At 50.1% G+C, this 25,276-nt stretch overlaps 1 protein-coding gene across 7 annotated transcripts in view; it reads right to left on the bottom strand.

Moving 5' to 3' along the window:
• The window catches only part of CCDC57 (coiled-coil domain containing 57), a 113,915-nt gene that overhangs the window by 40,970 nt on the left and 47,669 nt on the right, over window positions 1–25,276 (bottom strand). For 5 of the 7 annotated variants that reach the window (XM_007185906.2, XM_057536815.1, XM_057536816.1 and 2 more), the window contains 3 exons: window positions 23,530–23,633; window positions 20,325–20,525; window positions 14,903–15,089 (listed from right to left, as the gene is read on the bottom strand). In XM_007185906.2, coding sequence (XP_007185968.1) covers window positions 14,903–15,089; window positions 20,325–20,525; window positions 23,530–23,633 — 492 coding nt within the window. Of the gene's footprint in view, window positions 1–6,069; window positions 6,100–13,644; window positions 13,692–14,902; window positions 15,090–20,324; window positions 20,526–23,529; window positions 23,634–25,276 lie in introns of those variants that run through there. The other 2 variants (XM_057536819.1, XM_057536818.1) reach the window with 2 other exon arrangements.

The following is a 25,276-nucleotide window of genomic DNA, read 5'->3' as shown; positions in this document are numbered from 1 at the left end:
TGACTGGAAATGTGGATTATGCAGCCAAGGCCCTGCGTGGGTGGCTAGAGTTGAGAATGATACTCATTTAATCATCAGGACCCATTGCCTGTAAGGATCTGTGGTTGACTTCATGGAGCGATGCTCACAAAGCCCTCCCAGGAAAACTGCCAGGTGCCAGGCTCACAGAGGGTTAAGGAAGGTCATCTCCTGGCAGGTCCAGGAACCTCATAATATTTTGGAAACCTCAAGAAAAAAGGAATTTTCTCAAAATCACCAAGCAGGTGAAACATGGTGAGTTCTTGGCTTCCTGGACTCAGGACAACAAACAAGAAGCTTTCAAAAGTCCAATCTGAAATTGTGATGGAAAGTTCCAGCAAAGCAAACTCAAGAAGGCTAACACTGTGAATTAACACTCTTGCTGCACCTATGGAAACGATCAGGCCAAATGAGACCAGCCTTGTTTTGTGATCAAGAATAGTCTTTGAGATTATTTTCCTCTTTTCCTTTTTTCTTTTGGCCACACTGTGCGACTTGTAGGATCTTAGTTCCCTGACCAGGAATTGAACCCAAGCCCTCAGCAGTGAAAGTGCAGAGGCCTAACCATTGGACCACCAGGGAATTCCCCGAGATTATTTTTTTATCAAAAGCTGAGAGACTGTAGGGAGGAACTTCTCTGGTGGCACGTGGTTAAGAATCTGCCTGCCAAAACAGGGGACACGAGCCCTGGGCCGGGAAGATCTCACATGCCGCGGAACAACTATGCCTGAGCGCCACAACTCCTGAGCCTGCGCTCCAGAGCCCACAAGCCACAACTACTGAGCCTGCATGCCACAACTACTGAAGCCTGTGCACCTAGAGCCCGTGCTCTGTATCAAGAGAAGCCACCACAGTGAGAAGCCTGTGCACTGCAACGAAGAGTAGCCCCCGCTCACCGCAACTAGAGAAAGCCCATGCGCAGCAATGAAGACCCAATTTAGCCAAAAATAAATAAATTAATTAAACAAAAAGAAACTGTAGGGAAAAAACTGTGTTTCAATGGAAACTGCATTGCCTACTGTACACCCTGAGGAGCTATCAGGTTCTTGCCTCTCATTGTGCCTGAACTACTTTACGACTCTGGAAGTTGACAGACACGCAAACTACACCTTGTCCCTTGGAGTTTTCATGGGCTCCCCCTCTCCCCTTTAGAGAAACCAGTTCTGCCTCCATTTGCAATTCAATTCCTTTACTCCATATAAATTTGTGCTCTTTTGATTTTTCCTTGGAATTGCTTATAACATGTGACTGGTTTCCTCACTGTTTAATAAATAGAAGAAAATTCTAAACACGGGATCATTTTCATATGTTTGAGAGCCATATTTTACTTCTTTCTGAAAATTACTTTTTAAAACCTGGTTAAAGAAATATTATTAAATGTTATTAAACATCAGAAAGGACACTGAATAATATGAACCATGATAAGCTATTAACTGTCATGAACACTTCTGCTCTAAGTAACATGGCATGAAAATTGATACAACACAATGGTGAGGAGGAGAAGTGGACAGAAATACAAGAGCAGTGCAAGATTTTAACACGAAGATCATGGTTCTTGGCATTTCAAGTTGACGAGTATAAAGAAGTTTAGATAGAATGTTAATAATTATATTTAAGCTGAGGCGTCCCAGCACTGGAGCCTACAGGCTGTTGGGTGGGGCTGGGTCTTGGTGCCAGGGTGGTGGCCTCCAGAAGAGCTCACGCCAGTGGGTGTTCCCTGGTGTCTCCGCCACCAGTGTCCTTGTCCCCACAGTGAGCTGCAGCTGCCTCCCAACTCCTCAGAGACCCCCCAAGACCAGCAGGATAGTCTTCGGTATTTTGCTCATTTGTTCATCCATATGAACATAAAATCCAGTTTGTCCAGCTCCTTGAAAAAAATATGCTGGAATTTTGATCAGTTTGAGAATTGACGTCCTCAAAAAAGTAAACTCTCTGTATCAGTGGACATACTATATCTCTGTTTAGCTAGGTTAGCATCTTTAATAAAACTGTAATTTTTTTCCAATAAGAAAAAAATATATTTAATAAGGCTGCTTAATGGAACAGAATCAAAAGTAGACTTCAACTCATGCTTAAAAATAATTAAAGGAATTCTTTTTAAAATAAATTTATTTATTTATTTTTGGCTGAGTTGGGTCTTTGTTGCTGCGCGCGGGCTTTCTCTAGTTGCGGCGAGTGGGGGCTCCTCTTCGTTGCGGTGCGTGGGCTTCTCATTGCGGTGGCTTCTCTTGTTGCGGAGCACAGGCTCTAGGTGCACAGGCTTCAGTAGTTGTGGCTCACGGGCTTAGTTGCTCCGGCATGTGGGATTTTCCTGGACTAGGGCTCGAACCCACGTCCCCTGCATTGGCAGGTGGATTCTTCACCACTGCGCCACCAGGGAAGCCCACTAAAGGAATTTTGAAACTCTCTCTTGAGAAAATTAACCAAGGGAATCTCACTAAGATGGAGTGGGAGACCAGAAGGGGAGCCCTTATGCACGTCCCACTCACATCAATACAGATCCTAACAGGAGAGACTACCTTGCATCTCCAGACGGAAGTGACACTGCTTTACTGCTGCCTGTGGGAGGAAGATATTCTCCTTGCCTGGCAGCAGCCCAGCCAATGAGAGATCATTACAGCTCAGCCAATGAAAAACCACTACACTTTGAACCCCCAGTTTCCTCCAATGTCCTCCCCACAATGTCCCCTTCTCCTCTATAAGAGTTTCCTCTCTTTTGCTTTACCCGACTTGCATGTGGTTCACCATAGTTGTATGTTCTGCACTGCAATTCTTTGCTGCTCCTTAATAAACTCGTTTTGCTGGTAAAAATAACTGTTTTAGGTTAACATTACATGGAGGTCCCACTGAGATCCAGAGCAGACCCCTGACAACCCCAAGGCTGGTGAGCAAACAGGTGTGGTACCAACAGAGCCCACTGAACTCACTGTTTTTCTAGTCACCCCTGGAGTTTGAGGGTAAGTTTTTCTCCTGGATCTGAGCTCCACTCTTTTTGCATTTGGAAGCTCTCTAGGCTTTATCTGGGATCTGTTCAAAGGCTTCATCCTTTTTTGTTAAGGCCTTCTTTTGTCTGTGAGTACTCATTTGGCACTTCAGCCTGACTTGAAATCAGGCTGTCCCTACTGGAACTGTGCTGGCATTTGGTCCAATTCCTTTTGGAACTGGGCTGTTCCTATTTGGAACTGTGCCATTCAGCCTCTGGCCTGATTCCGCTGGGATCAGGCTGTCCCTACTGGAACTGTGCTGCTATTTGGCCTGCAGGCTGTTTAAGAATTACCGCTTTGCTTTAGAGAAAAAAACAAAAAAACCTCTCGAAAATGGGATCCCAGTTATCTAAATGTCTTGAGGGCACCCCACATTCAAGGACCCTGTCTGATTTTATGTTTAAAATCCACAGCCCCTCCTCCTGCACATTTTTACGGGGAAATTTCAGGCTCCCCAAACTTACCTTTCTTAAAACTATATTAGCCATAGCTCTGAAATCATCAAAACTAAACTGGGTGCCTCTTTTGGTTGCTATTTTGAGGCTTCCAAACATTATCAGGAATTTAAAATTGCTTCCCTGCAAATACAATAATTACATTAACTGAGGCAAACAAACAATTAAAGAAAGACAAAATGGCTCTGAAGTCTCATGCTCAACTCCCCCAACTTCTCTGTCCCTGGTGTCATCTTGTTCATCCTCCCACCCCTGCTTCTTTGTCTCAGGCTCTGCCACCCTCTGAACCTATCAGAACCTACCCTTTAAAGTGAAATATTCTGAGGGTCCAAAGAGACCCCAGATTACTTATGTTCCCTTGAGGAAGGGTGAATTGCCAGATGCAGTTAAAGACTTTCCTAAAGTAACTGAGGGCTCCCGTAGGTTTGCTGGAGAATTTAGCATAGTTATTCAAACCTACCACTCTGGTTTCTCAGATTTATATCAGTTAGTTTACATGCTTTTTGAGGGGCAAGGCAAACACTGGATGAAATTAGCCGGACGGAAACACCCTGGAGGGGATTTAGAAAAACAAACCCCTAGCTTCTGGCAAGAGGTCAGAACGCGCTGAAAACCTCCACCAGCAATTACAGTCGTCTTTCCTAAGCCTGTTGATGGGAACAAAATTCAGGTTTTCACACAAAAATCTGATGAACCTGTTCATGACTATTATAATTGACTTCACATTGTTTTTAAAGAAAATTCTGGTCTTCCTTCAGATGTTGAAACCACTGAGATACCCCTTATCTCCATACTTACGAATGGGCTGAACCAGGATCTTTCTCTTTTTCTCTTTTAAAAGGACAAGGGTGGAATGGGAAATTATGTCCACTCTAGATTTAGTTAACTTGGCAAATTAGCTCACTCGAATCCTAGATGAGTCACCTAGAAGAAAGACCACTAAATTCTTAATCTTCAACTCCCGAAAATGAAGGCCCCTTAACGAAACCCCAAACCTTCTAGTTTCTGCTATTACTGTAAAGAACCAGGACAGTGGAAAGACTGTTACAAGTTTAAGCATTTCGGGCATCTTCAGCCCTCTAACCAGCCTCTCCAATATCCTCTTAACTCCCAATGAGGGGCTCCAAGGAATGACAGAGGCTCTCCCAATCCTCTCCTTGAATCAGCTTGGAGAAACCACTCTCCAGACTGTGAACGAATCTCTCTCTGTCCTTACAGACACCAGACCACACTCTCAGCGCTCAGACTCACTGCTAGAAAGGAGTCCCTGCCTCAAAATACTAAAATGGTCCAAATAGTGGGGGATCTCTAATGAACCTCAACAGGGTCCTGTTCTGAACCTATTCCCTTTTGCTTAGACCCTTTAAGAAATAGACACCCTCTTCTCCTTAGCTCCTCCGTCCTTATTCATTTAATAGGCTGAGACTTCTTGGAAAAGTATCATGCCCAAACTTCTTTCTCCCAAAAGGGGGAAATAGTTCTAAAATTTGACAGTCGCCATCAAAATAGCCAACCAGGTGAATTAAATGACCCTTTGACATCTTTTATTTGCTCTGTCTCCAACGGTTCTGGAACTGATTCTGGAAACACTGATCATTTGTCCCTATTGAATCAGCTACCACTCTCCTTATGGGCAAACTCTCCAATTGGTATTGGCAAAATCCACAGTGTACCTCCCATCAAGATTCAAAGAGATCCCTCAAAACCTCTCCCCAAGTAAAAAAGCCCTTCAAGGTATAAAGTCCATAATAGAAGACTTTGAGGCTCATGGCCTCATTATCCCCTACAGTAGTTTCTGTGGTACTCCTATTTCACCTGTGAGAAAACCCAAGTTTCCTCTCTTGTTTTACTGGACTTACATGTGGTTCACCATAGCTGCATGTCCTAAATGGCAATTCTTTGCTGTTCCCAAATAAACCCATTTTGCTGGAAAAATAACTGGCCATTTTTTTGTTTTAGGTGAACACTCCTAATCTAACTTGAGTGAAATAGAAAACCTGAGCCCATAGGGACATAACATCTGGCAACTAATCACCCTGATAATATTATCCCTCAAAATCCGTGCGACATGGCCAAAGTGATACTCAGATGGGAAGTTCACACCTTAAAAAATGCAATTACTGGTCTTCCCTGATGGCACAGTGGTTAAGAATCTGCCTGCCAATGCAGGGGACACGGGTTCGAGCCCTGGTCCGAGAAGATCCCACATGCCGCAGAGCAACTAAGCCCGTGAGCCACAACTACTGAGCCTGTGCTCTAGAGCCCACGAGCCACAACTACTGAGCCTGCGTGCCACAACTACTGAAGCCTGCGTGCCTAGAGCCTGTGCTTCTCAACAAGAGAAGCCACCTCAATGAGAAGCCCACACACCACAACGAAGAGTAGCCCCCGCTCATTGCAACTAGAGAAAGACCGCACACAGCAATGAAGACCCAATGCAGCTAAAAATAAATAAATAAATTTATATATATAAAAAAATGCAATTACTAAACAAGAAAGAATGAAATAAATGTTTAAGAAATTAGGGAAAGAACAATAAAATAAACCCAAGGAAAGGAATGAATAAAGATGAAATGGAAACTTCTGGTAAAGACACAGGAATCTACCCATTGGCTCCAAGCAGTCACCTTTGAGGAAACCCCCTGGAAGGTAGAAGAGAAATTTTAAAACACACACACACACACACACACACACACACACACACACACACACGCACGTAAATAAACACATCTAACATGCTCCAGAAGAGATTAAAAAGAAATAGGAAGAAGTGGTATTTAAAGAAACAATGGGTGAATGGATAAAGAAGATGTGGCACATATATACAATGGAATATTACTCAGCCATAAAAAGAACCAAAATTGAGTTATTTGTAGTGAGGTGGATGGACCTAGAGACTGTCATACGGAGTGAAGTAAATCAGAAAGAGAAAAAAAAATACCATATGCTAACACATATATATGGAATCTAAAAAAAAAAAATGGTTCTGAAGAACCTAGGGGCAGGACAAGAATAAAGACGCAGACGTAGAGAATGGGCTTGAGGACATGGGGAGGGGGAAGGGTAAGCTGGGACGAAGTGAGAGAGTGGCACTGACATATATACACTACCAAATGTAAAATAGATAGCTAGTGGGAAGCAGCCACATAGCACAGGGAGATCAGCTCAGTGCTTTGTGACCACCTAGAGGGGTGGGATAGGGAGGGTGGGAGGGAGACACAAGAGGGAGGAGATATGGGGATGTATGTAAATGTATAGCTGATTCACTTTGTTATCCAGCAGAAACTAACACACCATAGTAAAGCAATTATACTCCAATAAAGATGTTAAAAAAAAAAAGAAACAATGGGGACTTCCCTGGTGGCGCAGTGGTTAAGAATCCACCTGCCAATGCAGGGGACACAGGTTCGAGCCCTGGTCTGGGAAGATCCCACATGCCACGGAGCAACTAAGCCCATGTGCCACAGCTACTGAGCCTGTGCTCTAGAGCCCACCAGCCACAACTACTGAGCCCCTGTGCCATAACTACTGAAGCCCGTGCACCTAGAGCCCGTGCTCTGCAACAAAGAGAAGCCACTGCAATGAGAAGCCCACGCACCGCAACGAAGAGTAGCCCCCACTCGCCACAACTAGAGAAAGCCCGCGCGCAGCAACGAAGACCCAACACAGCCAAAAATAAATAAATAAATTTATTTAAAAAAAAGAAACAATGGCTGAGAATTTTAAAGAATGAAAAAAAAAAACCAAACCCAACCAACCACAAGTCTTAAGATTTAAAAAAACATACTGATTCCAGAGCAGGTTAAATTAAAGCAAAGCAACTCTCACGTAGACACAGGATGGTAAAACAGGAGCACAAATGGATTAGAGGAAAAAAATCTGAGAGCAACCAGAGAGGAAAGGGAGGCCACCCACGAGGAAGGGGCTTGTACTAATGCTGGCTTCTCAGAAGATAGCAGGGTATTGTCTTTTTTTTTTTTTTAGCTTTGGCTACGTTGGGTCTTTGCTGCTGCGCGTGGGCTTTCTCTAGTTGTGGCAAGCGGGTCTACTCTTGGTTGCAGTGTGCGGGCTTCTTACTGCAGTGTCTTCTCTTGTTGTGGGGCACGGGCTCTAGGCGCGCGGGCTCAGTAGTTGTGGTGCGTGGGTTTAGTTGCTCCGCGGCATGTGGGATCTTCCTGGACCAGGGCTCGAACCCATGTCCCCTGCATTGGCAGGTGGATTCTTTTTTCTTATTTATTTATTTATTTTATTTATTAATTTTTGGCTGCATTGGGTCTTCGTTGCTACGTGCAGGCTTTCTCTAGTTGCAGCGAGTGGGGCTACTCTTCGTTGCGGTGGCTTCTCTTGTTGCCGAGCACAGGCTCTAGGCGCGCGGGCTTCAGTAGTTGTGGCTTGCGGGCTCTAGAGTGCAGGCTCAGTAGTTGTGGTGCACGGGCTTAGTTGCTCCGCGGCACGTAGAATCTTCCCAGACCAGGGCTCAAACCCATGTCCCCTGCATTGGCAGGTGGATTCTTAACCACTGCGCCACCAGGGAAGTTGCTCTTTAAAAAAGCTGTAAGAAAATGCTAATCAGAGGTCTCTTTCCAGCTACGCCATCGCTCTAGAAAGTGGTCAAAATAAAATCATTTTATGAAGACAAAGAGTTTATTGCCCACAGGCTCTTCTTGAAGGAAAGACTAGATCCCTGAATGTCAGTTCCTTTCCCTCCCAGGCCCTCAGAAGAGATGCGTGAAATCATGCACGACCCAGGGCTCCCGAGGGTCCTAGAGAAGCAGAATGTGGCAGGTTGCTGACAGTGAGGGGCAAACATGCCAAGAGTTCATAAAATGTGACTGAAAATCACTGCTTCTAAACTAATATCATTTACAGTAGGATTGGAGATCCTTATGTATTATCATAATTAATTACCTAAATGTAAAGAGGTATTTTACTATTTATGTAAGTGTGCCCAATAAACAGCATTGGGTCAGCCAGCTAACCACTTAAGAAAAAATAAAGGTAGATCCCTAATTTGTTCTTTTTTTTACTAAATCATTTCTAGATGAATCAAAAATTCAGCAGGAAGAAAGTTGGGGGAAGGGACAAAAGAAATTCAGCAGGAAAACTACATGATAATGAGATACAAATGGCCAAAACACACACACACACAGAGAGAAATGTAAAGAAATACAAATTAAAACAACGAACTATTTTTACCTAACTAAATTGGCAAAAACCATTTTCTAATGAATTGTTAGTTTCTGTGAAGCTGTGGTCAAATAGGCACTTTACTGTTGTAAAAATGCCTGAGACGCGCTTTGGTGGGGGGTAGGGGCGGACTGGGGGCACGACCATGCCCTCCTTCGAGGCTGGCTACAGCATGAGTGCCGAGCCGCAGGACAGACATGTGATTCTGGCGTGGAGTCTCCTCCCTGCAGGGCCAGCGAGGGAATGAGTGCAGAGCGAGGCGGGGGCCACGTGGAGTTCCAACGTGAGGGTGCGTGTGACAGTGCGAACACACACCCCAACAGACAGACAGGCGCCAAAATGCAGATGAGTTCTAGTCAGTAATTTGTGCTTTCCAGTATAAGTTAACAATTTCTCAGCATTCATTTATATTTTTATAGTGAGCAAACAGCCTTTTCATAATCAGAATAAAAGAAGATCTTTTAAGAAGTGCTGGCTATGGGACTTCCCTGGTGGCGCAGTGGTTAAGAATCTGCCTGCCAATGCAGGGGACACGGGTTCGAGCCCTGGTCCGGGAAGATCCCACATGCCATGGAGCAACTAAACCCGTGTGCCACAACTACTGGGCCTGCACTCTAGAGCCGGTGAGCCACAACTACTGAGCCCACATGCCACAACTACTGAAGCCTGCACGCCTAGAGCCCGTGCTCCACAAGAGGAGCCACCGCAATGAGAAGCCCACACACGGCAATGAAGAGTAGCCCCCGCTCGCTGCAACTAGAGAAAGCCCGCGTGCAGCAACGAAGACCCAACGCAGCTAAAAAAAAAAAAAAAAAAATTAATAATAAATAAATTAATTAAAAAAAAAACAAATGCTGGCTATCAAAGGCTACATACTGTATGATTCCAACTCTATGACATTCTGGAAAAGGCTAAACTATGGAGACAGTGAAAAGATGAGCGGTTGTCAGAAGTTAGGAGGGAGGGAGGATGACCAGGTAGAGCACAGAGGGTCCAAACCCACAGAACGTACACCACCAAGGTGAACCCTGATGTAAACTACGGACTCTGGCTGACGCTGTGTCAAAGCAGCTTCACTGATTACGACAAAGGTACCATCTAGAGTGGATGTGGATGACGAGGGAGGAGTGCGTGTGCGGGGTCAGGGAGTGTGTGGGAAAGCTGTGTCTTCTGCTCAGTTTTGCTGTGAACCTAAAACTACCCCCCCAAAATAAAGTCTTTCAAAACTGTTAGATGTTAAGATCCTTAGAGCCAACACTTTAAGGAATCCTAGCTGTATACTATAGATTAGGAAAACATCATGTGCAGTTCCAATTTCTGGCAAAAGCTGAATTGGCAGCAGGAGGAAGAACAAAGTAGGAGAGAGGTGGGCCAAGTTGAAGTCCACTCAGTTTGGCTGCATGACCTGCCCTTTTCTGGCCCTCCACTGTGCAGGCCTGCTCAGGCTGTGCTGGCTTCCATCATGGTCTTGGCCTCACCCACAGCAGATGGTGTGATGGCCTCTCAGAAGTGAGGGGTGAGCACTCAGAGCTGGGCTGACAGGAGTGCAAATGGGGACGGGGCACCTGGGGACAGGTGACTCCCCAGCACTGCCACCCACCCACTCGTCTGGAGAAGAGGTGGGGGAGTGAAGGGCTGAATCAAGGGCCACCTGGGCACCTCTGGGCCACACGCCCAACCACGCGCGTCTGCCTGTCTGTAAATGCGGATCCGAAGGCCCGGACCTGAGAGGGAGGGACGTGGCCAGCGCAGGAGCCTGACCCTAGGCCGTGGAGGATGCAGGATGAAGCCAGGGCCAGTGAAGGGGCTGCTCTGCTAGCTCCCTGCGGGGATGAGGTCCCTTCCCAGAGGCAGACAGGCGAGGACAAGCCTTGGGGCAGGGGCAGGTGTACCCACCCTGGGGACGACCCTGCCTGGTGGCGCTGAAACCAGAGGGAGCCAGAGTGGGTGTGGCTCTGCCTTGGCTGTACCGTCTCACATTTTCAATATTGTCAAGTGATGATAAGATACTTCTGTCACAGCTGGTCATTCTGCACCACTTAATGATCGCAGCCACATGACTGATGACCTGGATAAATCATCTTTGTAAAAAAATGCAGACAGACCAGTCTGGCTCACAGCCTTTGCTATCTCCCTATGTGGAGAGTAGAAACCTACCATCGCACGGTGTTGGGGGAGGGTGGCCTTCCCAAAAGGGAACCAACGGAGTGTGCTGGACATTCTTACAAACCACGAGGGACACAGACGTTCACAGAGCAAACCCCAAACCCTTCACCCCTCTCTTCTCACTCCACTGTCCTCCTCAAAGTGCTGGATGTGCTTCCTTGCAGCCCGCCCTGTATGTGCATGCGTGCACACACACACTCTGTATGTTCACCTGGGGCTCCAAGCACACTGTTCGGCGGGCGGCTCCTCTCACAGGCTGACGCGTCTGGGCTGGCACACACAGCGTGTGGTCAGTAGGCCGAGCTGGTCCTTTCAGTGTCCAGGCCCGCGAGACAAGGACACAAAGTGAGAATACGCGTTGGGACGTTAGGACCTTTGAAGTAACTTGGAAGGAGCACATTTTTATTGTACTTGACAAAAGAATCATCCACAGCAGACTGGAGCTGAATGGGGAAGCGGGCTGTCTGTCCCTCTTGTTTGAGAAGCGCTGTGCGGAGATGGCGCCTGGTGGGGAGGCGGGCGCCCTTCGTTCTCTTGAGGGCTGAGCAGCATCCAAGTTCCGACTCCGATGTCCCACGGAGGAACACCTGGACCTTCCCAATTACTTTCTTACTGTAATAAAAATGCTGTCAAAAATATCCTTGTATGTACATCTTTTTCAGATCTGTGAGAAAATCTGTTAAAAGGATCTCTAGGGGAAGAGTAGCTTATTCAAAGGGTATGAACATTAAAAAATTTGAGAGATGCAGCCAAACTGCCCTCCAAAAAGGCTTCACCAGTGAAGGTTCCCGCGGAGGCAGGGTGTCCCCCACACTCTCTTGGACAATGAGGGTGGGACTTTTTAGTCTGGGCGTGAACTTGATGCTGACTTGCCCTCCTCAGACTCCTGCAGAGGCGCGTGGCGTCCATACCCTTGTCAGTTCTGTGGATTTTCTCCTGCACGTGCCATCCAGCATTTTGCCTGTGATCTGCAGATGCCCATTTTGGGTACGGATTCTTTTTACCTGTCAGGTATGTTGCAAACATTTCCCCAGTCTGTTGTCTTTTATCTTTGCTTACGATGTCTTTTCCTTAGAGATATACTAAGATGTAATGAGGGACTTCCCTGGTGGCACAGTGGTTAAGAATCCGCCTGCCAATGCAGGGGACACAGGTTTGAGCCCTGGCCCAGGAACATCCCACATGCCGCGGAGCAACTAAGCCTGTGTGCCGCAACTACTGAGCCTGCGCTCTAGAGCCCGTGAGCCACAACTACTGAGCCCGCGTGCCACAACTACTGAAGCCCACACGCCTAGAGTCTGTGCTCCGCAACAAGAGAAGCCACCGCAATGAGAAGCCCGCGCACCGCAACAAAGAGCAGCCCCCGCTAGCTGCAACTAGAGAAAGCCCGTGCACAGCAATGAAGACCCAACACAGCCAAAAATATAAAAAATAAATTAAAAAAAAGATGTAATGACATCAAATCTGTTGATTTTTGACTTTTCCATGTCTACGTGGTTTTAAACTTTTTAAGGGGAGCCTTCCTCATGCTTGGGATTGTTGCAAAGATGCACTGAGTCAATGTGTGCATAGCCAATGGGCAAAGGGCAGTTGGAGCTGAATGCCACATCTCTGCACATACGGAAGTCTTAGAAAATGAAGGAGATACAAGCACAGATGCAGAAGAAAGTAGAGAGTTATGGGCCACTATGTGCCACTCTACGGTAGTACTTTAAAGGCTAGGAACTCTGGGTAGATTTCCAGCAAAATGTAAATGTCCAAAATTGATCCAAGAAGAGGCAGAAAATCCATACAGACAAATCACCAGAGAAGAAAATGAAAGGTAGTTAAAAGTCTACCACTAATGAAAACACCAGGCATGGAAAGTTCTACTGCTGAGGTCGCTCCAACTTTCAGAGAAGGCTGCAAACTTGGTCACTAGGGATTTGCGGCTTTCTCTGATACTGAGAGGCACAGGGAGCAGGCCTGGGGAGAGGAGTTCAGTCAGATTTGGGCCTGGTGATGGAGGGTCTGCACCGATCAGGGGCTCCTCTACTAGATGGATGGGTGATGGATGAGTGATGGATGGGTGGGTGGGTGGGTGGATGGATGGGTGGGTAGATGGGTAGATAGATGGGTGAATGGGTGGGTGGATGATGGATGGATAGGTAGGTTTATGACTCAAATATCTGGCCATGAGGCCAGCTGATTATAGGACGCCACAATGAGGGGGAAAGACAAGTTCACTGGAATAAAAGGTCAGAGGGAGAGGGAGGCATGGCTGTGATCAAAAAGGTCTGGGGCCTCAAGGGCTGGGAGAGGGAACCCCGGCAGTGGCAGGGCTTGGCACGGAGGCCAAGGTTAAGGAGCAGGAAGGTTCAGATGTGGGAGGGAATGGGGTAGAATTAAGAAATGGAGCCATAAGTGCTGAAGGCCATAAAATGACAGGGGTGCACGGAGGGGAGCACGAGTAGATGGCATGGCCTTTAAAAGAAATGGGGTTTTTAGTGAACTTGGCAGAAGATGGTCTAGGAGTGCCCCTGAGGAACAAGTAAAGCCAACCTTTCCCCCTCGACCTGTGAAACCGGAGGACCGAACAGAAGGAGGGCTTCATCAAGCGGGTCCTGAGAGATGGAGCCAGTTCCCTGCGAAAGATGCCCACTCCTGCTGTTTGCACACTGATGGTATCTAGAAATACACTGAGTGCTGCTCACCCTTCTTCTTTCGGGGGTGGGTTCTTAGAAGGAAAAAGCCTCTGAGGTAAGTCTCTCCCAAGTCCCCTATGTGCAAAGGCGGATGTTTACAGCAGTCTCAAAATATGACAGGGGCTAATTTTACAGTAAGGTTTGGTTTACCTCTGCATCTCAGGTGCCTGGCACACGGCAGCCACTCAGCAAGACGTCTGTTGAAAACACAAGTGACCTGTCTGCTCCTCCTTAGATTTTCTGGGGTCTCTCGCACCCTCTCCCCTTAGCTCTGCTGTTTCCTAGGTTCTCCCAAGTCCCACTTCCAATCACTCGGTAATTTCAGGAGGCTAAATATCAATGTATTAAAAGCTACTATTATCGTACACACAGCTCAGTGCTAGGAAGAGACCGGGGATGGATGTTCCGCCCGACCTCCTTCCCCTTCAGTGGGAAGTGCTTTCTGGGCACTGCAGTGGTTGGGGGTGAGGAGGACTCTTGAGGGAAGCCAAGACTCTAGTTAGCCAAGAGGAAGCATTCTGCAGACACCCCATGGCTCCGAGCTCCTTAGAGGCACACTGGGGTGCTCTGCTTCCAACAGGAAACACAAGCCTGGGGCCTTGCTCCTCAAGGACGTAAGCCATCATGGAGAGAGGGGATGGCTTTGTTTCAAGTCGACAACACGGTAGAATCCCAAAGCTCCCAGACTCTGGGATCATCACAGTGACTCAAAGCTCTTGCTGGAAAAGGACAGACAAGCAGAAGCCACAGAAGGTGAGGGGCAAGCTGTGAGAAAGCGGCCTGTGCCTCGGCTGCAGGAAAACCAAGGGGCTTAAGGCAGAGGCAGCGCGAGCGCCACTCAGCCAGGCTGGGTGAGCCGGGGGGGTGCTCGTGAGAACCAGGTGGTGCCAAGGCGCCAGGAGAGGCCCAATGTGTGGTGGCTCTGGTGGGTTCCATGGGCCCCTTTCTCAGGAACCAGCACCCAAGACCCCCACAGGCAGCCTGGGTGTCTGCGGCCCACAGCCCCAGCCTCGGCTGCACCGCACACACTGTCGCCTTTATCCCGAGGAAGCCGAGGCCCGAGCCGGCCTGGGAACCCGGCAGCCTTTGCCGTCACCACAAAGCCGCATAGAAACACCAGCTGCTTTGCTAACCTGCGGTATTTTTCTCACAGATGCTGCCAGAGGAGTGGGTTCACGGAACTCCCACTGCAGAGATGAAGCCGAGCTCTGTGCCTGACTCCTGACCTGGCCGCTCCACAGGGCGGCTCTGTTCTCCCTTCTGAACCCCACACCCCCCACCCCGCCAGCCTGGCCGGCCCTCCTCCCTCTGGCCCTCTTCCGGTCCTCCCACCGCGGCCCTTCTGTTGCCAGCATCCCCAACCACACGGCGCAGGCAATGCTGGGGCGGGGCCGGGGGGGACACCCACCAGTGAGGTGGCCCAGCTCCGCACGCAGCCGGTTCCCCAGCTCCAGGAGCTGCTCCTTCTCCAGGCGCAGCCGCAGGATTTTCCTGGCTGCCTCCTTGAGCTTCCTCTGGAGTCGGGGCACAGACAGGGCCTGAGGGGGCTGTGCCTCCTGGTCCTCGGTCCCTGCGGGTCCTCCATGTGCCGGGCCCTGTGAACAAACCCACACAACAGAGGCCATCAGATGAGTCCTGGAGGGGAAGGGGAAGTGGGAGTGAGGGTGCAGATGGTGGGCACCACCGCCCGAACGACTGTCCCAGAACCCACATCGCTGGGTGACGTCCCTCCAACATGATGCATCCATGCCCGCCTTCTCTCTCTGGGGGGCGGGGTTGGGCTGGGGGTGGGCTCTGAATGAAGGCCCTCAAGGCTCCCAGGCCAAGGCCTGCCTGCGCTTGGTTACTCTGTGCCCTGCCCCAATGCCTTTGTGTCTTTCCAGTGACGACAATGAGGAGCCAGCTGGCACCCAGGCCTGGGCTCCCTCCAAAGGTGCCCCCGGGACCCATGAGGGCTGCACGTGTGACCGGACCCCCTTCGAGGGCCCCATGGTCACAGGCTGGGTGCCTGCTGCCCGCCTGGGGTGGAAGGGGGTTGGCAGAGACCCAAAAGGTGGCCTGGGACGGGAACCCAGCCTCCATTACTCTCTTCCCCTTGCCCTGGACGTCTGCACTGCTGGGCCCCTCTGCCCTGGGCCCTTCTCCAACGCCTCCCCTGCCCTCATTCACTCAGTCCCTTGCCTTCCCTGCCTCCTCTCTGGCTCCATCCGTCCATACTCCCATCTCAGTCATTTCTCTACCTGCCATTCAGACTCCCCTCCACCACCTGCAGGCCGGCCCAGGTTTCCCACCGTCCTGACCCTGACGAAGGTGCCAGAGAGAAAGCAAAGGAGGCCAAGGGAGGGAGCAGTGGCCACCTGGGGCCTCCGCTTCTGGGCCTGGAGGCTGCCTTGGGCCAACACCCGAGGTCTGAACCCCGTTGCTCGGGCAGCACCACGCGGCCCTACATCCTACCACCGCCCCCGCTATCCCAGTCTGGACTCATGGTCCAACCGTGTGGCTCCTACACAGATGTGTGGTCCCACCCAGAGGGGTATTTGGAAAGGGGTGGGTGTGGGGAAAGGAGAAAGGGAAAAAGGAGAATGTGTGCGGCTGCCTCTGCGCCAGGCAGGGGCCCAGGAGGAGCCAGCGGCGTCCAAGGCCCCAAAGGAAGCAGGTGGCCTACTTAGGCCTGGCTGCTCCTGACACCTATGAAAAACTGCATTGTGCTGTCCCAGCCACCTGAGCTGGCGCCAGAACGAGGAATCTGCTCTACATCCCTGGAAAAGACCAGCACGCCCCGTCCTGGCCCTGTTTCTTGGTGTGCCTTTCCAGGGCTGGCAAGCACCTGTGCCCTCCTGTGGCCTGGGAGCTACGGTGATTGCACACCGGTGCCTCCAGCACATGCCTGACGTATTGGCATGAAGTGGGGTGTGGAGGTGAGACGGCAAAGGGACCATCAGAGAAAGGCCCCTGCCCCGCAGCCCCGGCTCGGGGTCTCTCGAGTGTACAGGACCAGGGCCGGTGGGGGGCTGTGTCTTGGAAACCTGTAGCGTGGATTCACACACAGGGCTGCACAGGCCCCAGGCGGCTGACCCGACCCGTTGGGAAAGGTACACAACCTCCAGGGATGTAGCCCTGGGATTGGGGGACTGGCCGGGCCACTCTTTCTCCAGGCTTTGTCCTCTACGAGGACATGCTGTGGGATTCTCTTGTGTTATTTTAAGTAAGGAAAGAACAATTCTGAAAACAGAGACTGTGCAAAACTCAGAACACTTATTTAAAAATCTCTTCAAAAGCAGGACCCCACCCTGCAAAGATGGCCCCTGGCCTGAGCTGAGGAACGATGCTGCCTGAGGCGTGGCTGGGCTCGGGGATGGGGAGTCCTGGTCTTGAGTGGCCCATGTTCTTGTCACACAGTGACTGCACGCGATGAGCGGGTGCTGCAGCTGGGCCCCACCTCTCTTAAGCTCAGTTCCTGGTAAGATGAAGCTTATTTTGATGACTCTAAAGTCTCACCCCACAACGACACAATGCTAATAATGACCTGAGATGCCCAGGAGCTTCTGCACTGCTGCGTTCAGGGCCCAAGGTCCCACCCCGTGATGGCCCCATCCACCTGCCTCGCCTGCTCTGGTGCAGGTCCCAGCATCTTGGCCAGAAGGGAAACATCCACGCAGCAGAGGGAAAGCTTGAGGCATCCTAATGACGACTCTGTTCCCAAGGGAAGGGAGTGCCTGGGCTCCTTGAAGAAGCCCTGCAGGGAGGCTAAGGCCCAAGGAGAGGCAGCGAGGGCTCCCTCGGGCAGGTTCCCAAGCTTCCAGGCAGAGCCAGAGGGATCGCCAGCCAACACTGCCCCCCAGCGGTCCGAGGTGCCTGGTGGGGAGGCCTGGGGAAACCCAGCATCCATCTGTTTGGGGCCTGGGCAGGGCAGCCTGCAGGAGGGAGGGGCCTGGGTGAGCCGAGAACCGTGGAAGTGTGACAATGCAGCCACCTGCCCCACAGGGTCTCCCGTGACTGCGGGGAGCTCCAGGGTCTGCAGGTCCCTTCTGGGCTGGGGTGCTGGCTTTTGTGTGGCAGGGTCCCACCCCCACAGAGCAGCTGCAGGGATGGCCCGAGGCCCACGCCCCTGTCTCACTGCTGGTGGTTCCTCCCCGCTCCACACACATCTCTCTCTGAACCATCTGAGGGTGAGTTGGAGACATCGCACCCCTTTATGCCCCAATACTTCAGTTTGTACTTTCTGAAAACAAGGACATTCTCTTAATAACCAGTTATTAGAACCAGAAATTTCACAGGGACATGGCATTATGACCTAACGCACAGTCCACAGGCACCTCCGTCAGCTGCCCAGAGGACGTCCTTTATGGCCTGTTTCTCCTGCCCGGGGTCCAGGATCCCGCATGGCTTCTGCATCCTGGGTCCCCTAAGTCCCCAGCAGAATGTTCTCTACAGGACAGGCTGTGGGTTTAGTGCCCCTTGGTCTGGGTCTGTCTAAGGTCTTGTGCTTGGAGTCAGGAGCAAGGCTGTGTCCCTCTCCTGTCCGGAGGCTCGTGATGTCCGTCTGTCCCAGTGTTGGCAATGGGAGGTGATCTCTCGGAAGTGGTGTCCACAGGCTGCGGCACCAGAAAGTTACTGTTTTCCCTTTCCAATAAGAACTTCTGCGGAGATTCCACATAAACAGCTTGTCCAGAATTTCAGCATCCGATGACAACCTCCCGGCTGTGTCATTCCCTTCATGTCCTTGGTTGATGTTCTAAGTAAGGAAGAGTTTTCCTCTCTCCTTCCTTTCCTTGTCAGTTTATTTGCATCAGAGTGAATGCGACTCCGTTTTAGTAGGTAGATGATAACCATGACTTCATGATTGACTGGCTTGGATCTGGTCAGTGGGATCCATTTATGCTGGCTCCTGCATCCCTGTCATGTCTCCGTGGTGGAATTGGCCACTTACCCTGGTTCCTCTCAGTAGAGCAGGAAGTTCGGGAATGCGATCTAGGCACTGGGTGCGCTCACCCACCCTGGGGAGCCACTGCCCCTTGGCTCCTGGTGGACGGAGCCAGGATATGTGCACACCTCTCTCTTTAATATAACCCACGAGTTTACTGTGGTGACTCCAACCCCAACCTGAGCCCCAGAGGTATCCTAGCCCTCCCGACCACCTTCTTCCCCAGCCTCAGAAGCCTGGTGCCCACATCCTCTTCTCTGGGCACCCAACACACAGCTGGGCAATTACGAGCAGAGGCTGGGTGGGCCTGGCCTGGGCAAAGGGTTTCCTGTGCCTCCAATTTCTCACCCTGGGAGTGACCTCACCAAGGTCACAGGATGCCTAGACCTGGAAGGAGGTGGGACCCTGATAGCCATGCAGAAACTAAGGCCCAGAGAGCTCACTCAACACCCACCTTGGGAGAGCGGCCTTGGGCCTCAAGTTGCTTCAGCTCCCAGGCTGTCTGCCAAGGGATTAAATACCTCGATTTTAATTTCCACTCATTTGCATGGTTTCTTCCCCCTTCACTCTAAACAAGGGGATCAGAGTTATGCGAGGGCTGCTAACAGGAGAGCTGCAAGGGTCCCTGGGCTGCAACGAGCCCCTGGCAGCACCTGGAACAGCCGTGGCCGTGCGGGAGAGCAGACACAGCACCAATGGCATTTGCTGCCCAGCTGGGCCCGGAGCCTCTGGACTTAACTCCTAGATTACAGGACTGTGGGGAGGTCTGGGGCTCTTGGGGACAGCATCCACCTACCGATGGCACAAGGGTTCAGTATCCCAGTTCTAGTGCCCCCTCGGGGCTCAGGCTCCGTCGGCTTCCCCCTCACCAGCCCATCTCCCTCTGCAGGCACTCCTCATATGTTCGCCCCTGCCAAGGCACAGCTGCCCCCCCCCCATCATGTTCCTTAAGCCAGATAGTGTCCTGGGTTGCATCTTCTCCATTCCAGGTCCTTCACAGTCCCCGAGAGTAGGTCCTGGAGCCTGGTCCCTCTTGTGTCCTTAAGTATCACTCTCAAAACTTGGCCCATGGGATGAGAACCACTGGGGGGCATATGATCGATGCTACTTCTGCCTGACGCCCTCCAGACATCATTTTACTGTCCTTAAAACCTTCTGCTTATGAATAGGTCACCATGTGCAACCACAGGAAACACAGGTAATCACAGGTCGCCGCAGGTAATGCAGGTAATCACAGGTCACTGCAGGTCACCATCTGTGACTGCAAATAACCGTAGGTAGCTGACAGGTCTCGGGAGGCGTGTCACACGACACCCTGTGAAGAAAGCCCGTTCTTTGCAGCATCTCCATCCCAGTGTTCAGGAAGCAGGAAGGTGGCCTGTCTGGCAGACATGTGGGGACAACGTGCTGCTGCAGAGCTCTTGCCCTGGCCTGGGACCTTGGCTTAAACCCAGCCACGGAACTGGAGGGGAACTGGGTGCCAAGGGCCTGACCAGGATCAGGACGCCAGGTGGCCTGGTGGCCCGTGCTCTGGACAGCATCTCAAACACTCTGAGAAGCTCATGAGAACCACAGGATCCATCCCTGAGGGTCCTCTGGAAGGAAAATCCACCATGTTGCATCCATTTCAGGGCTTCCCAGGCCCTTGAAGCACACAGGCAAGGACTCCTGTGTTAGAGGACACAGAACGGTCCTCTTCACATGTGCAGCCTCCCTACATGCTTTTAAAGGGATCTCAGCGACCTGGAGGACGAGGGGCTTGGCAGCCCTTGACAGTGTCTGCGGAGAACAGCCCCGACAGAGCCAGCCTAGTCAAGGAAGAAGAGGGCGGGCGGGCCCCTCACTGGCCAAGACTGCACCCCAGACCAGTCCCGCACAGGACGCAGGGCACCCACAGGGCACCCACCTCTCCCCCGACAGCCTCGGTGTCTGAGGCGTGCGGTTGCTGCCTGCCTGAAGCATCCCTGCCTTCCTTCCGGGCTGACCTGAGATGCTTCTCAATCTCAGCCACCTGCTTCCGCAGCTGCAAAACCTCCAGGTGCACCTGGTCCAGCTCGTGGGGAAGCTCTCGCTGGATGGTGTCCATGTCCAGGGGTTCCCGCAGCACCTGGGAGGCCGTTTTAGAGACAATGTTAGGAAGGTGGCCAACTCTGGGAAGGGGTCTGGAACAGATCTGCAGGGAGGACACGGAAGCAAGAGAAGGGCAGCAGTAGATGGTAGAACGTCCAGAAAGATCGGCAGGACACGTGCTGGTCAGCCTCCCCTCTCTGGCCGAATTCTATCACCCACAAACCTGCAGCCCCACCGCCAAGCTGCAGCTCTTCCGGTCCCACCTAACCAGGCTCCCAGGCGGCTCCACTTGTCGCCCCCAGAGTGGGGATGTGGGCACCTGCAGCAGAGCCTACACTGGACCCAAGGTTGGTTGGGGAGAGTCCCTGCACGGAGGTGTCTGGACAGTGGGCCTTAAAACCCTCTTCCTGGGCCCTAGTCCCAGGTGGAGACAAAGGGCACGTGACCGTGGGCAGGGGTGGGGAGGCCCAAGCCTATCAAAAGGCAGAGGTGGATGAAGGCGTAGGAAGGGGCAGGAAGGGAAGTCCTGGCTGCACGAACAACCTGGGACAGCTGTGGGGCCGCTAGGAGGTGCCCGAGTAGAGTCTTGGCCAGAGCTCCAGGGCCGCCCTGTCCTTCAGCTACCTCTCTCGACAACGTCTGCTCTCCCAGCATAAGGAGGGGAAAAGGACAGGCAGAAAGAAAGACACACCTCTCTACACCCTCAACTTGCCAATTTTATTCTCAGGAAGATAAAATATCTTCCTATTCCAGGGACTCCTACAAAGAATTCGTAATGAATATTTTATTCTATTTATTCACATACACTAAAAAAGGTGACCATTTGATAAACATATAGTGTTAACTAAAAAACAAACAAAAAACACTTCAAGGTAGACTTTTTTCCTCAGGATAATCAAACCATCTATCATTACCAAGACAGGATTAAAAGCTCTTATTAAAAAAAAAAAAAAAAAAAAGCTCTTATTTACATGTTTATTTCCTGTTTCTAGCATGTGGGGGGATGTAAAATCCCGATGGTGGGGCAGAACTGGGAAAGGGCAAGCATCTGAAGACCCCCTCCTCTCATATGTGACATAGGTCTGTAATCCCAGAAACAGAAAAGTGGTCCAGTTCATCTCCACTGCAACAGCAAAAATGAACTTTCAGCCAAGACAAGGCATCTGATTTCTGGGCATTGCCTGCTCCCCACAAAAGACAGAAATTGCCAAGCAATGTCTGTCACCAGCCAGGTGTTCTGTTCCATGGAAGATGCAGAGTCTGCAGGATGGTGTAACCTATGTACTTATGGACTTGAAAGGGCACATGAAAACGGCCTCATGGGAAAGAAACGTCACAAGGCGACAGAGTGGCGTGACACCACCAGCACCAGCAGTAAGAACTGTGTTCCCAGGGACACTGTCAAGTCCATGAAAAGACAAGCTAGAGAATGGGAGAAAAAGTTTGCAAATCATATATCTGGGGGACTTCCCTGACGGTCCAGTGGTTAAGACTCTGTGCTTCCAATGCAGGGGGAGCGGGTTCGATCCCTGGTCTGGGAACTAAGATCCCACATGCTGCGGTGTGGCAAAAAAAAAAAAAAAAAAATCATATATCTGACAAGACTTGTATCCAGAACATACAAAGAACTCTGACAATTCAACAACAAGACAATAAACAACCCGATTAAAAATGGGCAGAGGGTATTCATGGACATTTCTCCAAAGAAGACATACAAATGGCCGATAAGCACATGAAAACATGCTCAACATCATTTTTCATCAGGAAAATGCAAATCAAAACCACAGGTCAGGTCCACCTCACACCCACTAGAACAGCTAGAGTCAAAAAGACAGAAAAAGCAGCTGGTGCTGGTGAGAACGTGAGACACAGGGACCCTCGTGCACCTGCTGGGGGTGGAAAGTGTGCAGCTTCTGTGGAAACATTAGTGGTTCTCCAAAAAGTTAAATATAGAACTACCCTGTGACCCAGCAATTCTACTCCTTCATGCATACCCTGAAGAACTGAAACAGGGACTTGGACAGACCACATTCACGGCAGAATGTGTCCACCACATTCACAGCAGCCTAACAGTGGAAGCAACCCAAGTGTCCAGCAGATGAATGGGTACACTAAATACTGGGATACTCTCCAGTTATCAAGAGGAAAGAAGTTCTGACACCTGCTACAACATGGATGAATGTTGAGGACATTATGCTGAGTGAAATGAGCCAGTCACAGAAGGACAAGTACTGCGTGATTCCACTGATATGAGGCTTCCTGAGGACTCAGGCCCATAGAGACAGAAAGAGTAGAGTTTACCAGGGGCTGGGGGTGGGGAACAGGGAGTTAGTGTTTAACGCGGACAGAGTTTCTGTTCAAATGATGAAAGAGTTCTGGGAACAGACCCTGGTGATGGTTACACAATACTGTGAATATACTTAAAGTCACTGAATTGTACACGCAAAAATGGTAAACTTTGTTATGTATATTTTACCAGAATTTAATAAAAAACACTAAAAAAAAAAAAAGATATCATGAATTAATAGCAATAAAGCACAGTTTGTGACACCAGCACCATCATGCCAGGGCGGAACTGCACTGGAGTTTGCCCAGCTGTCCTGCCTCCCCAGGAAGCACTGGGTCGGCCGAGCACCTGGTGACAACCCATCCCCCAGGAAGGCAGGGCCAGGGGACTGAAAGGGTCGGCACTGGCCAAGGCATCTAGAGTCACAGATAGTGATGACGAGCACATGTTCTTGCCACAGCTTGGTGCCTGGGTTTAACACGGGTCCCGGGACTCACCCAGCACGTCCTGGGAGGGCAGAGACGGGGCCCTGCGCATCGACGGCCAGCACTGCCCCTCCTGCCCTGGACTCTCCTCTCTCATCTACCAGGTCCTCACTGCGTGCATTCTAGGGACACACGAGAGGTGAACCAGCTGCTCCTCACCACCACCCCTTCCTCGCAGGGGTCACAGCAGGTTCCTGGGGTTCAGTGCCACCCCAGGAGTGCCTTCAGTCGGAAGACCTACACAGTCTAGCATCAGAGGGCGGCCATACCTTCTGTCTGAGCTGTGCCACCAGGAAGCTCAGGAGATGTGCCCTGTCTCCAAGCCTCCTGAGCGCCAGTCCCGTGGATGGACCATCGACCGGCACAGCTCCTCCTGCAGAGAGAGTGATTTTTGTCAGACTCACATCTCCTAAAGCCCTGGGAACTTCCAACTGCCTGTCCTCCCTTTGAGGAGATGGACATCTGCGGCGTTCAGGGCAGAGGTGTGTTCTTCTCTGCCCTCCCCTAAGGATGCCTACTGTCACTGCTGGTCTGCTGTGACGTTAAGATGTTCTAAAGCTGAGTGGATACAGCTGGGTGCCCCCAAAGACTGAGATGAGCTGCGCATGAAGAACAGTCCTTATGTCAAGAAAGCAGGAGTCTTCGTGGAGAAAAAAATCCAACCTTACCAGCTAGTGTCTGGTAGAGGCCAACCTGTGTAGCCTCCTAGTCGTTTGGCTGGGAATTAAGAAAATGTCCACGAATCCACAGGTCAAAGAAGAAATCACAATGGACATTAGAAATTACTTTGAACTGAATTATCATAAAAGCACTGCTTATCAGAACTTAAGGAATGCATCTAATGCTGTCCTTTCAAAAGTATTTACAGACATACAAGCGTATTTAGAAAAGAAGGATGAAAGATAAATGAACTGAACATCCATTTCAAAAATGAGGGAAAAAAAGCAAATAAAGTAGAAGGAAGGACAGAACAAAGTCAGTATTAGATGCTGAGGAAACAGAAAACAACGTGCAACAGAGGGTGAACAAGACCAGAGGAGGTTCTTTGACAAAGTTAAGTCCCTGGTGAGATTAAGCAGGAAAAACGGACAGAGACAATAGAGCAAATGGAAAGGCTGTTACTTTAGATCCTGGGGGCTGTGAAAACTTGTGGCGAATACACTCCCATAAGCAACTTTATGCCAAATTTTTGAAAATTTAAATGAAATAGACAATTTTCTAGCAAATTATAACATCAAAAACTGACACAGAAAAAGGAAAATCTAGATAGTCCTTTAACTGTGAAAAAAAACCTGAACTAAAAATTTAAAACTTTCCCACAAGGAAAACTCTATGCCCAGGTGGTTTCAAAGTTGAAGTCTATCAATTGGTTAAGGAAAAATTAACATAAGTCTAATATAAACTTTTTCAGAAAACAGAGAGATAGTGAACCATCTTCCAATTTACTTATGAGGCCAGAATAATCCTGATTACAAAACCTGACGTGAACATCAAGAGGAAGGAAAATTATAGGCCAATCTTACCCATAACATAAATGTGATAATTCTCAATAAAATATTAGCAAAAGAATATATCACATGTTGAGTTTATTCCAGAAATGCAGGGTTGGTTTAACATTCAAAGACCAATTTAAGCTTCTCATTCTGAACAAAATGAGTGTGTGCATTCCACCCCACTCCTCTCCCTGATTACAGCTGAGAGCCCTGGACACCACACACCAAGCCAGATGAGGAGATTCTGAACAGGGAGGAAAAGCAGGCAGAGAGGCTGGGGACCTTGGGAATCAAAGGATGATCCACAGTGAGTTCCGGGAGTTTTTTCCTTCCTGTATTTCCCAACTTTGGTGCTGGAGCAGCCACGACTCAGAGACACCACTGAGCTCAAACCAGGAACCAAGGCCCAGGAAAAGGGAGACCCGCACGGCTGCTGGTAAAACAGAAGCAGAATTAAAACAGACTCAATGACAATCAGGATTTCATGACACGACACTCAAAATGTCCATGACAGAATCCAAAA

The sequence above is a fragment of the Balaenoptera acutorostrata genome, chromosome 20, assembly GCF_949987535.1.
Source record: "Balaenoptera acutorostrata chromosome 20, mBalAcu1.1, whole genome shotgun sequence".
In the NCBI taxonomy this organism is placed as follows: domain Eukaryota; kingdom Metazoa; phylum Chordata; class Mammalia; order Artiodactyla; family Balaenopteridae; genus Balaenoptera; species Balaenoptera acutorostrata.
Note: the sequence above shows the minus strand (reverse complement) of the source record. Positions and strands in the feature narration are given on the sequence as shown.